The sequence below is a fragment of the Dendrobates tinctorius genome, unplaced genomic scaffold (genome assembly GCF_039654945.1).
Source record: "Dendrobates tinctorius isolate UK_male_01 unplaced genomic scaffold, ASM3965494v1 ptg000023l, whole genome shotgun sequence".
In the NCBI taxonomy this organism is placed as follows: Eukaryota; Metazoa; Chordata; class Amphibia; order Anura; family Dendrobatidae; genus Dendrobates; species Dendrobates tinctorius.
Genome location: NW_027361691.1, coordinates 12,152,196 through 12,166,458, shown reverse-complemented (window position 1 = coordinate 12,166,458; position 14,263 = coordinate 12,152,196). Strand labels below are relative to the sequence as shown.

General features: G+C 47.2%; 1 protein-coding gene across 4 annotated transcripts in view; it reads right to left on the bottom strand.

Moving 5' to 3' along the window:
• LOC141084515 (N-acetylated-alpha-linked acidic dipeptidase 2-like) overlaps positions 1 to 869 on the bottom strand; it is a 98,126-nt gene extending 97,257 nt beyond the window's left edge. For 2 of the 4 annotated variants that reach the window (XM_073569270.1, XM_073569271.1), the window contains exon 1: positions 649 to 869. In XM_073569270.1, the coding sequence (XP_073425371.1) occupies positions 649 to 733 (85 nt within the window). In that variant the 5' untranslated portion in view covers positions 734 to 869. Of the gene's footprint in view, positions 1 to 478; positions 623 to 648 lie in introns of those variants that run through there. The other 2 variants (XM_073569273.1, XM_073569272.1) reach the window with 2 other exon arrangements.
• Positions 870 to 14,263: the final 13,394 nt, after the last annotated feature.

Below are 14,263 nucleotides of genomic sequence, written 5' to 3'. Positions count from 1 at the left end.
CATTGCTAGGGGGCGGACACAGACAGACGAGGGCCCCTGCGCGAGAACGATACAAGGGCCCTTTTACAATCCAATATCTCATCATAATGGTAACCTGTAGGGCTCCTGGTCGCCCCAATGATCTGTCCGCCTCTGGGAGAACATCCATCCTGTAGTGATCACCCTGACTGATGGCACATGTCCACCAATCCAGCGCCAACAGAAGAGCGAGGGAGGACGATTTGGGCAGGTTCTCACCCCTGGACATAGATTATCACTATGAGAAGGATGCAGAGTAAACGTGTAAGGGATTAATGTCTCCTACAGCCTAGAAGACCTATGCAATTAATAATAGGATTATAATATTACTATTTTTTATTATTATTATTATTTATGGTTTTTATTTTTTTCTATATAATTTAATTCTGAATTGTCAGTGTAACAAACTATGTAACTATATTTTAAAAAAAAAAAAAAAGGTCTATAAAAATGTGTCCACCTCAGGCATTGTAATGTCACACCTGCTCCTGTGCCCGGTTATAACGCCCGGTGGTGTCCTGTGCCCGGTTATAACGCCCGGTGGGGTCCTGCACGGTTCGGGAACAGGTGAGTGTCACTTCAGCCTGACAGCTGCTCTCTGCTACACATTGGAATAAATGAGGCACTCACCCACGAGCACTCCCAGGAGGAAGAGCACAGCCAGGGCCAGAATGACCACCGCACAGGTCCTCTTCACTCCTCTCTTTCTGGCCATGAAGCCTGTCCTGCCGATCTGCTGATGACAAACACCGGGGAACACTCTCTGTAATGGAAGACAAGTTTACAAACTTTCTCAACTTTTTTGTTTTTCCTATTCTGAAAGTGAAGACTCGCGACACCTAGCGGCGGACAGCACAAATGACACGTGGTTATAAATATGGGTGTAGGAGCTGTTTGTCTGGTTATTAGTTAGAAAAAAAAAAACATCAATTGTATTTCATTTCTATATGTTCATCTTAGAATTGTATGCCACTGATTAACCAATCATTTTGGTAATAATTACAGCAAAAGAAAAACTTTTTTTTTTTCCTGATGAAATTAACTAAAGCCTGAATCAAATAGTACCTGGGTGGGTGGGGTTGTCAGCGTGCAGACATCAGCGACGCGGCAGCGGTGGATACCGCGTCGCTGAAGCCGACACTTCTACTGTATTATCGCACTGAATGCGATTATCTACTATACTGCAGTCTGTTACTGATGAAGGCCAGTGAGGCTGAAACGTTTATTATTTTCTGGCTGCATTAAAAAATCCCCAAAAATATTCTAAAAGTTGAGTGCCAAGTTTTCTTTATTATTCATGTATGGTGTGGGGCCCTACTTGAGCTCCTTCTGAAATTGTGCATACGGTGTTTTTCCTTTACTAGTCCTACTTTCACTTTGTGCACTATTAGTGGGTTCACTATTTCTGCTACCAGTTGGCATTCCTTTAAATTTTTGCTTTATCAAGTTTCTTATGTAGCCTGATAAGCAGGTATCCAACTATCAGATGTAGCTGGAAGCAGCGGTTATCCGGTCTTAGGACAATTATGTAGAGGAATAATCCACTTGGTCTGTGTTCACATGTCCAGTAATCCTCCCTTAGGATGGATACAGCATCAATCTGGTCTCAAAAATATTGCGCAGACACTACTGGATCCGTTTTTTCTTTAACGGTGAAGTCTAAGGAAAACAAATCCGTTCAATCGTCATCTGTCTTTCTTCCATTTGAAACTGATCCTGTAAGCAAAAAACGGATCCTTTTCAGATGAAAGAAAAATGGATGGCTAGTTAATGGATCAATTTTCCATTCACTGCAATGTTAAAAAAAATGGATCCAGATGAAATCAGTTTTTTTGCCACAGAGAAAAGTTGTCTGTGCAACTTTTTTCAATGAATGATTGCTGCTGGATCCGTTCTAACGGATGATTGCTGCTGGATCCGTTCTAATGGCTGATTGCTGCCTGATCCGTTCTGACGGATGATTGCTGCCTGATCCGTTCTGACGGATGATTGCTGCCCGATCCGTTCTGACGGATGATTGCTGCCGGATCCGTTCTGATGGATGATTGCTGCCGGATCCGTTCTGATGGATGATTGCTGCTGGATCCATTCTGACAGATGAATGCTGCTGGATCCGTTCTGATGGATGATTGCTGCCGGATCCGTTCTGACGGATGATTGCTGCCGGATCCGTTCTGACGGATGGTTGCTGCCGGATCCGTTCTGACGAATGACTGCTGCTGGATCCGTTCTGATGGATGATTGCTGCTGGATCCGTTCTGACGGATGATTGCTGCTGGATCCGTTCTGACGGATGATTGGTGCTGAATCCGTTCTGACAGATGAATGCTGCTGGATCCGCTCTGACGGATGATTGATGCTGAATCCATTCTGGCGGATGATTGTTGCTGGATCCGTTCTGATGGATGATTGTTGCTGGATCTGCTCTGACGGATGTGTGGCGCCCCTGAGGCTCAGTCACCACAGAGGTACTGCACCTTCTCTTAAAGTGTAGTGGGCCACCATCCAGGTAAGGTGGGAACTCCTTTCCATGCTCCAACACTCGCACCCCTCACAACAGGGTAGTTCTGCACAACCACATTGCGGCTCAGTGCTTAGAGAGTAGCAGAGCACCTTTGGTGGTTCCCTGCTTGGAACACTGGATGTGCTGGGAGGTGGGTGGAGTTGAGCTATATAAAAGTGTGGGAAAGTGTAGGATTAAGGGTTCAGTCTGACAGAAGGTCAGTGAGGAAGGAAGCCACTCGGGAGGAGTGGGGATCCCAGGAAGAAGGGATGGAGGAAGGAGTGCTGCAGCTGCCTCAGTGATCTCAGCCAGCAGGCACGGGAAAGAAGGAGAAAGACGTAGAACTGCAACCTAAGCTTCCATAAAGGAGAGAAAGATCAGTACGGAATGAAGGAGTAGCAGAACAGAGAGGAGACAAGAGTTGGAACAGGAACCCTGCCTATAGGTTCTCAGCGCAAGGCCGGGGCCCGGTCCCCGAGGTTGTATGGACACTTATGGTTCTGCAGCAGACACCGGTGGAGTAGTAGGCTGTAAATGCACTACTCCCATCTAAGACTTGGGGCACAACAGCAACACGGATAGAGAGCCGGGACTCAGGAGAAAGGAGTCCCAGAAGCAGGCTACAGCTGTCTGCCATACGAGTAGCGTTCTTGGGCACATCTGACAGGAGGAACTCCAGGGTACCACGGTACTGGAGCTCTTCACACTTTAAGGTGCAATAGAGGAGTCGTTCAGGAAAGGCACATGTTGGAGAGGAGCTTTCCATCTGGCCTGGAGGTTGGCTGAGTCTCTGACCCAGAGGACACGGCCCGGAGGCAGGCACCCTTGTGTACCGCAGACTGTGAGTAAAGCTTTGGAACTGCAAGCCTCGGTGTCCTCCATTCATTCTTGCGCCAAATCGCTCAGCACCGCTACATCTGGGTACCATCTCTTACACTGCCTGCGCCTTTCCACAACCATTACAACTACACTGCCCTGGGACATCAGCCATGCCTGTGGAGAGCTATACCATCACTGCTGCACCACACATCTGTCCCAGAGGATCTGTCTGCAGCGTCGGCTTAACACCTCCCTTGCCGAGCACCACAGGTGGCGTCATGAACTATTCCATTCCATTAACTACATTCGCCCATTACTTGGGCGCCCAGGGCCACGGACCGGGTCACCGCTGCTGTGACACATCCCACTGATACTGGCCCGGTAACGAGTACCCCACATCTGTGGGAGGGCGACCCAGATGATTGCTGCTGGATCCTCTCTGACGGATGATTGCTGCTGGATCCGCTCTGATGGATGATTGCTGCTGGATTCGTTCTAACAGATGATTGCTGCTGGATCTGTTCTAATGGATGATTACTCGTCATGATTTTAACGGATAATTACGTTGCACTGTGCACTTTGTTAAACAACTGCCGGCTGGCAACATGTTTGCCAGTCGTTTAATAACCTGTTTACACAGGCAGACCCTGTTTCAGATACGCACTGAATTACTGGTAATAGATCATTCAGTGCACCAAGGGCTGCAATTTCTCTCAACAGCGTGAGTCCTGTTTACACACGACAATGTGCAGAGAAGAATGATGATCTTTTGGCAAACCAAAAGATTATTTCATCCAACGATTGAGCATTTTGCTGTAACATAAGTCCTATGTGACTTGGGCTCACATGTAACTTTTCTGGGGTTTCGCTAACTCACAATTCTAAAATACACTCAACCGGTGTGAGATTAGCTGTCGCTGACCAAAGTCGCGGTGTAGAACTAGCGAAAAAACAGAACGACTTGCTCGGTGTCCATCATTGTAGGACTGGTCAGACCGGTTCCTGATCAGTTCCTGAAGACAGAAAAAAATCAGTGTAGCCACCAGTGATGTCTCAGGTTTCATGCCTGAAATGACCTCTAAGAATCCATACACAGAAATGACCGCTGCAAATAGGAGGGAGCATGCTCATTAAAGATGAGCGAACGTGCTTGGATCAGCTGTTATCCAAGCATGCTCAGGTGCTAACCGAGTGTTTTCGGTGTGCTTGACTAATATGTTCCAGTCCCCGCGGCTGCATTTCTCACGGCTGTTCGACAGCCACAACACATACAGGGATCACTACCGTAATTTAGAAAAATATTCAGGATTGAGAGTCCTCAGTAGTTGATACCTTTTAATGGCTAACTGAAAAGATGGTAACACATTGCAAGCTTTCGAGACTACTACATTCAGGACACAACTGACCTATTGAATAAACTAGCAGCAATAGGTCCTCTACCAGAAGGAACCATCCTGGCCACCATGGATGTGGAATCTTTGTACTCTAATATCCCACACCAAGATGGTTTACATGCCTGCAAATTCTTCATGGAAAACACAGGGACTGATGCTGATGCTGTGGTGAAACTTATAAAATTCATCCTCACCCACAATTACTTTGAATTTGACAACAGGATCTATCTACAGGAGACTGGCACAGCAATGGGAAGTAAAATGGCTCCACAGTATGCAAATCTTTTCATGGCCAAGCTTGAAAGCGATTTTTTGTCCTCATGCCCCATCAGGCCCCTGGCCTACTACCGCTTCATTGATGATATTTTAATCATCTGGACGGAGTCTGAGCAACAGCTAAAGACGTTCCACGAACAGTTTAATCAATTTCATCCCACCATCAATTTAACACTCAACTACTCCAGTACCGAGATTAATTTTTTGGACACCATCATTAAGCTAAAAAACAATGAAATAGAGACATCCCTGTATCAGAAGCCAATCGACCGTCCAACATACCTTAAATGGGACAGTTTCCATCCAAAACACATAAAGAACTCTATTATCTATAGCCAAGCCATCAGATACAATCGTATATGTTCCAACCCCATGGATAGAGACAAACACCTTGGTCGCCTCAAAAAGACCTTTTTGAATCAGGGTTACCATCCAAGAACAATTGAAAACCAAATTACAAGAGCCACCAGATTGTCAAGGAATCACCTGCTACATTACAAAGCTAAAGAAGAAAATAACCGAGTGCCTCTAGTAGTCACCTACAACCCAAATCTGGAGGTGCTAAGGGGAGCTGCACGGAAATTACAACCTTTACTACAAAAAGATGCCCGATTAAAATCCATTTTTCCAGACCCCCCACTTCTGTGTTTTAGGCAGCCCCCAAATTTAAGAAGCATCATTGTCAGAAGCTCCCTGTCCTCTCCAACAGCTGCAGGAACCTTTCCTTGCAACCAGAAAAAATGTAAAACCTGTCCATTTATAATGACCACGGACAAGATAAAGATCCCCAATTCACATCAGGACTACAAGATCCCAGGTACTTTCACCTGCATTACATCTAATGTGGTGTACTTAATTATTTGTACTAAATGTCCAACTGGGGGTCTGTATGTGGGGGAGACAGGGCAAAAGCTTAGAACAAGGATGAATGCTCATCGTCACACAATAAGAGAAAAAAGAATGGATCTACCTGTGGCAAAACATTTCTGTATCCCTGATCACAGCAGCATGGATATGAAATTACTGGTATTGAAAGGTAACTTCACATCCCAGAGAGAGAGACGAGTTTGGGAGTACAAATTTATGACGAACTTTGACACTCTCAGTGCTGGAATGAATGTGTCGCATGGATTTATGTCTTTTTACATCAATTAAGGAATTTCCTTTTAAAACCTTGCGGGGCAACACAGAACTAGACCCCAATCAGAGGACCATAAAACATCCAGACTCCTTATCTATGAACTGGTCCAATGTTTATATTTATGTTTCTCCCTCTCCCATATTGATAGTTCTGCTTCACGTCACTTGTCTTATCTATTGCATTTTTTCTAGGCTGTATTGTGCATAAATATGTGACTTCAGATTTTGTATTAGTCTAGCCTGATGAAGAGACCTGAGTAGTCTCGAAAGCTTGCAATGTGTTACCATCTTTTCAGTTAGCCATTAAAAGGTATCAACTACTGAGGACTCTCAATCCTGAATATTTTTCTATCCACTGGCTAACACGGTACAAAGATATACATCTTTCCTGTACCGTAATTTAGACACATCATACGAAGAGAGCAATCACTTGAGAAGGACATCGTGGTCGGAAAAATTGAAGGAACAAGGCTACGAGGAAGACCAACAATCCGATGGCTTGATACAATCAAGTTAACCGCAGAGAAGACCCTGGTGAACCTATCTAGGCTTGCACAAGTTTGATCTTCCAGCAGATTTTTCCTCCATCAAGTCGTCATGGCAGGAGATTGAGGCAAATTCCATGAAATAACTAAATAAATATGTTAACTGTTCTTAAATGAGAGACGTACAGGTGGTTCACCTTTGTTTTCTCTTGCTGAATATCTTGGTTCTTGTTTGGATTGGGTCGCTTGTAGAGCTTGAGCTTGAGGTGACTTTAGCCATTTGTTTAGAAGTCGTTTGAAAACTCTTAGTTTTCTCCTTTCTTCTTATTTCTAGTGATGTTGTATATTTCAGATGCTTTTGTTCCACTTTTGCAGTTCCTAATGCTTACCTGCATTTCTGTGACTTAAACGTCTGTGTTACATATGTATGCAGTTATTGAGTCCATGGTGCAAGACCTCTCATGTTTATCACTGTGTTGAAAAACTATAAATAGTCATGAGTGAGTGTGCTCAGATAAGGTGTTATCAGAGTGTCCTCGACGTGCTCGAATATTATGATCGAGTCCCCGTGGCTGCATGCGGGGCCGGACTGACCATCTGGCACTTCTGGCAAATGCCAGAAGGGCCGGTGCCTGTAGTGGGCCACTCGATCTGTTCCTGCTTCCAGGGCACCCCATCGCAACTACGGGGTCCCCCTCCTGCAATGACACCACATGGATACAGGCAGACAGGCAGCACCGGCAGCTCAGGTGTCGCAGAGTGATGATGTGCGCAGCGGTTACCCGACCACAAGGGGGCAGGAGTGCTCATTATCCCCTCTGAGGACGGGATGAGACGCTGCATGGCGCGTCTGACCCCCCGCAGGGGACACGGGGAAATGTGAGCAGCCCAAAAAAAAAAACTTGTGAAGAGTTAAATCCACAGAGTGGTCCCTGGACCCTGCATTGTGATTAGTGGGATTGTGAGTGGCAGCCATAGATTACTAAAGCCCCAGGTACAGAGAGAAGCTGGCACTCAGGTAAGTGGAGGCTGCACACAGAGCTGCTGTCTGGGACTTCTCTGGTTATTTTCCTGCTCCAGTGCTCAATAGTAGCTCCTTGTACAGAGCTGGTGTCACCAGAGACCCCCACTACAGCACAGCAGGGTCCTGCAAGTGTGCAGAGGAGAGGGGGCTGCACTGCACAATTATCAGCTTAGGCTGGTTCATGGGAAATCACATGTGACCTGTGTGTGCACATTGCACAATTTTTGCAAACCTCCATATACTCCCCCCCCCCCATAGATGCAGTCAGACAAGACTTGTGACATAGGGATTGAAAGGGGCCAGCGAAGGGTTAATTTGCTAGGATTCCCACTGTAAGGTCTATGCACAGCCTGACACTATGGTCCCTGGGGGGCAGTGGTTTGTTTTATCAGGGGGGGGTTCAAACAGTTCAGTAATTTTCATTTTGTAATTTTCAGAAAAAGTCCTAGGAGGGGGCAAAAAAATTAAATGTCTGGAGAAGAGATAATGAACGAGATTTGGATGGTAGTTATGGATGATATCTGGTAGTGATATTAATATGGTTATCAGACACTGTTCCAAGTGCTATTGCACCCCCTGCACCTATTCTAGTTACACCCCTGACTGCAACTCACACCAGTATCCCACTTCACCCCCATGTCACATTCACTTTGGTCTAGGAAGCTGAGATATAGGGCGCTGTTAGCAGCGCCGGACAGGTGAGGTGTGTGAGGTGCCGCGCCGCAATAGTGACTGCAAGACCCCGACATGTAATGCGAGGAGCTGTGGGGAACTGCAGGAACCAGGGAGCCCTGTGCATGTGTGGGAACAAGAGAGTAAACTGTACTAAAGTATTGGGTGTTAAAATTCAACATGTGAAAGCCATAATGTGTATAATATGGGAGCCCTGATGTGTATGGCGCCTAATGTGCGTGGGAGCCCTAATGTGTATGGGGCCTAATGTGCGTGGGAGCCCTAATGTGTATGGGGCCTAATGTGTGTGGGAGTGGATCGCCCGCCAGGGCAGTGGGGTACTCGGTACCGGGCCGGTATCTCAGAGGGAAGTGTCACAGTTGCGGTGACCCGGTCCGTGGCCCTGGGCGTCCATGTAAAAGGGGTAAAGCGTGGCTGGTTAAAGTTTGTAAGTGGATGATTCGTGACGCCACCTGTGGTCTCTGGTCAGTTTGACCAGCGCTGCAGGGTTGCTTCTCTGGGACAGATGTTGTGGTGCAGCAATGATGTTGAAGCTCCCCACAGGTGGGGCTGTTGTCCCAGGGCAGAGTAGATGAGGTTGGTAAATGGGGAGATGGTGTAAAGAAGTAGATGTAGCAGTGCTGAGTGTGATTGCGCAGGAATAAGTGGAGGACACAAGGGCATGTAGTTCCAAAGGCTTTATTCACAGTCTGTTGCGCATACAGGTGCCCACTTCGGTGCAGTGTCCTCCAGGTCAGGGGCTCCGCCAACTCCCAGGCAAGGCAAAGTACACCTTTCCAGCACTCCTCCAACATGTGCCTTCTCTGAACGTCTCCACACTAGCGCCTAATCTGAAGTACTTGTAGTTGCGTATTAAACTCAAGTTCCTCCTTCTTGATGTTCCTTTGAACTCTACTTGTACAGCAGACAGCTGTAGCCTGCTTCGGGGACTCCTTGCTATCATGTCCCGGCTCACTCTCATTGCTGTTGTGCCCCCAATTCTTAGATGGGAATAAAGTGGTGAAAACTTCTATTCCTTGGGTTTCTGCTGCAGGAACATCAGTATCCATACAACTTCGGAGACCGGACCCCTGCCATGCACTTCAAACTTGAGGAAGGGCTCTGCTCTGTGTCTAGTCCTTAGTTCTCTTCTCCTTACGTTCCATACTAATCTTTCTTCCTTCTGAAGAATCAGACTTTCTATGGCTCTTTCCTGTGCCAGCAGCTCCAGGTCACAGGAGTCTGCTGCAGCACTTCCTTCACTCCATCCCTCTCAGGGGCTCTCCTCTCACAGACTGACCTTTCCTAACATTCTCTGCTCTTATGCAGTCTAAGCTCCACCCACCTCCCAGCACTCTTCGTGTTCCAAGCAGGGAGCCACCAAGGTTGCTCTGCTACACTACTGGTGTGCGTGTGGGATGTGAGTGTTGGAGTGTGGTCAGGTGTCTCCAGCTTACGATGATAGTGGTGCACCACACCTCAGGAGGAGGTGCAGTACCTCTGTGACGACTGAACCCTCAGGGGCGCCACAGGAGCCCTAATGTGTATGGGGCCTAATGGGCATGGGCGCTCCTTATGTGTATGGGGCCTAATGTGCGTGGGAGCCCAAAAAATGTATGGGGCCTAATGTGCATGGGCGCTTTTAATGTGTATGGGGCCTAATGTGTATGGGGCCTAATGTGCGTGGGAGCCCAAAAAATGTATGGGGCCTAATGTGCATGGGCGCTTTTAATGTGTATGGGGCCTAATGTGTATGGGGCCTAATGTGCGTGGGAGCCCAAAAAATGTATGGGGCCTAATGTGCATGGGCGCTTTTAATGTGTATGGGGCCTAATGTGTATGGGGCCTAATGTGCGTGGGGCCTAATATGCATGGGCGCTTTTAATGGGGCCTAATGTGCATGGGAGCCTAATGTGTGTGGGACCTGTATAACATGAAATGCAGCATAGAAATTACAGAGATAAATAGATACTGTTTTTTTCTTTTTTTTTACATATTAAATTAAAAAAAGGCGCAGGGACCCCCTACTATTTAAAACCAGCACAGATAAAGCTGGACGCTTCTATTATCATATTTTTATGAACTGCTTCTAGTCCATTTTGTTTTGGGTTTTGCTTCTATTATCAGGCTGGGACAGTCCAGTGTTATTGGCTGTCCAAGACAAAAAATAGAAGCCCACAGCCCCCCCAGAATTAGCACATGACATCAGATTTGCCAATTCTGGCGCTTTACCCAGTCATCCCGATGCCTTGGTGCGGCGGCCATTGGGATAATATGTGGGTTTGATGACAGCTGTGATTTGTCAAAAATCACATCTGTCATCAAGTCCAAGGGTTAGTAATGGAGAGGTGTCAGTCTGACACTCCCATTACTAACCCTGTAAATAAAAATAATTAAATGCACAAAGAAAAGTCCTTTATTTTAAAATAAAAACCTAGACAACATCTTTCACCTATTATCTCTCCAAAAAGCATCTCCACAGGTCCATTGCAATCCATGTTGATGTCTCGCATCGATCCCCGACTCTGTTACATCCAGAGGCTGTGATGAGTGGTGAGGTCGGTGAGGTCAGTAAGGTTACCGCAGTTCACAGCTGGCGGCTAACATGCTGTCATCTACGGATTACGCAGAGGTTACCGTGAGAATCGCCAGCTGTGACCTGTGATAACCTTACCGACGTCACTGCCGCTGGTTCTCACGACACTCTCAGTGTGTTCCAGCAGCCGTGGTGAGCGGTAATGTTATTGACGTCACCGCTCTTTACTGCCGCTGGTTCTCACGCTGCTCGCAGTGTGTTCCAGCAGCCGTGGTGTGCGGTAATTATACTGATGTCACCGCTCGTTACTGCTGCTGGTTCTCGCGCTACTCACAGTGTGCTCCAGCAGCCGTGGTGTGCAGTAATGTTACTGATGTCACCACTCGTTAATGCCGCTGGTTCTCACGCTACTCTCAGTGTGTTCCAGCAGCCGTGGTGTGTGCAGTAATGTTACTGACTTCACCGCTCGTTACTGCCCCTGGTTCTCACACTACTCTCAGTGTTTTCCAGCAGCCGTGGTGTGCGGTAATGTTACTGACGTCACCGCTCGTTACTGCCGCTGGTTCTCACGCTACTCTCAGTGTGTTCCAGCAGCCGTGGTGTGTGCAGTAATGTTACTGATGTCACCACTCGTTACTGCCGCTGGTTCTCACGCTACTCTCAGTGTGTTCCAGCAGCCGTGGTGTGCGGTAATGTTACTGACATCACCGTTCGTTACTGCCTCTGGTTCTCTCACTACTCGCAGTGTGTTCCAGCAGCCGTGGTGTGTGCAGTAATGTTACTGATGTCACCACTCGTTACTGCCGCTGGTTCTCGCGCTACTCACATTGTGTTCCAGCAGCCGTGGTGTGCAGTAATGTGACTGATGTCACCAGTCGTTACTGCCGCTGGTTCTCGCGCTACTCGCAGTGTGTTCCAGCAGCCGTGGTGTGCAGTAATGTTACTGATGTCACCGCTCGTTACTGCCGCTGGTTCTCGCGCTACTCACAGTGTGTTCCAGCAGCCGTGGTGTGCAGTAATGTTACTGATGTCACTGCTCGTTACTGCCGCTGGTTCTCACGCTACTCGCAGTGTGTTCCAGTAGTCGTGGTGTGTGCAGTAATGTTACTGATGTCACCGCTCGTTACTGCTGCTGATTCTCGCGCTACTCGCAGTGTGTTCCAGCAGCTGTGGTGTGCAGTAATGTTACTGATGTCACCGCTCATTACTGCCGCTGGTTCTTGCACTACTCACAGTGTGTTCCAGCAGCCGTGGTGTGCGGTAATGTTACTGACATCACCGCTCGTTACTGCCGTTGGTTCTCGCGCTACTCGCAGTGTGTTCCAGCAGCCGTGGTGTGTGCAGTAATGTTACTGATGTCACCGCTCGTTACTGCTGCTGGTTCTCGCGCTACTCGCAGTGTGTTCCAGCAGCTGTGGTGTGCAGTAATGTTACTGATGTCACCGCTCATTACTGCCGCTGGTTCTCACGCTACTCGCAGTGTGTTCCAGCAGCCGTGGTGTGTGCAGTAATGTTACTGATGTCACCGCTCATTACTGCCACTGGTTCTCACGCTACTCGCAGTGTGTTCCAGCAGCCGTGGTGTGCGGTAATGTTACTGATGTCACCGCTCGTTACTGCCGCTGGTTCTCGCGCTACTCGCAGTGTGCTCCAGCAGCTGTGGTGTGCAGTAATGCTACTGATGTCACCGCTCCTCACATCCTCCAGATGCAACAGAGTTGGGGATCGTTATGGGAGAGCAATGTGGATTACAATGGACCTGCGGAAGTGTTTTTTTTGGAAAATAAATAGGTGAAAGAGGGTGGGTTTTTATTTTAAAATAAAGGACATTTCTGTGTGTGTTTTAGTGATTGTAACTTACATTGTTAGTAACGGAGGGATGGGGGGGTCTGACTAACACCTCTTCATTACTAGCCTCAGGACTTGATGGCATATGTGATTTTTGACAAATCACAGCTGTCATCAACACCGTATGTAACCCATTTGCCACCACAGCACGGTTTCAGGATGAGCAGAGTAAAGTGCCATAATTGGCAAATCTAATGTGATGCGCCAATTCTGTGGCGGCTGTGGCGTTCTATTTTTTGGCCAATAACCATGGACCATCCAGTTTGGCTCAGGAGACTAGCAGTAGGGCTCCCGACATATGGTTGTGTGAATACAGTCTTACATGACCGGCAGATATAGGGGGCGGCTGAGACCAGTGGGTCCGGTTTCCCGATGGATTGCAGTTCTGCCAGGAATTCTGTCACTGCGCGTACAAAAGGGGACAGAGCTTTACTGCAACTAAAAGCAATAAATAGGACTGAGCTGAAATACTGGGCACAGCTGTGACTACATGTTATATAGTCGTGTTAATCTCCTCTCACTTCTTGTAACCTACAAGTGTACAAAGATATTATATAGTCACCATGTGACAAGTGGGCCTCTGTAACTTCAAATGCCAGGGCTGAATTTTAGTCCCAGTCCGGCCCTGGCTGCCTGTCTTGCAGCTGTTCGACAGGAGCAACACTTGTAGGGATTGTCTGTTTGTTAGCCCATCCCTGTATGCCGCAAGACATGCAGCCACATAATATTCAAGCACCCCAAAGATATTCTATTAAAGCTCGAGCATGCTTGGATAACGCCCTATCCGAGCACGATCGCTCATCACTACATACATATATATACTGTATATATTTGTCATCACCTGCTCTCATTTGTCACTTGGAGTTTTTCGATGTGCTCTTCACATGTCATATGCATTATGGATAACAGTTCTCCTTCTAGACTGGAAACTATAACAAACCATCCTTTGCTGGAAAGTCGAAATTCTGTCCCTTTTACTGGGACATATATGGACTCCATGCCCAGTGCCTTCTGCATCTATTCTGTCTATGGTATTTCTGTGATATTGTGTGAAAAGGTTTCTATCACTTGGTAATCCAGAATCGATTCACCAGACTCACCATGGCTGATTAATTTGTCACTTTGGCCCATTCCAATTATTTACTCATGGATCATAAATTGTAGCTTGTTTATTCCCTTTTGGAAATTGTTTCTGCTGTTCTGCTTACCATACTGTAAAGTCTTTAAAGGGAATTTATCACCCCCTAAAACTGAAATTTAAAGGGAACCAGTCACCAGGTTTTCCCCAATGGTGATCGCTGGTCTGTGCTCAGTGCCTGCTCTCTCACTGCAATAGCCAAGCCTTCCTGCTTTGGTGGACATGGATAATATCTCCTGACCTACATCATCCACCCAGTGCTGCAAATCTTGGACATGTTCAGTTGAAGCACAAACCTTTACAGGCACGTTTCGCTCTGATCTGTGCACTCAAAGTCTTGTAATGTGCATGCATCTCCGCCACTTCCGAGTCAGAGCAAAGAGCACCTGCGAAGGTCAGGTTCAAGATTC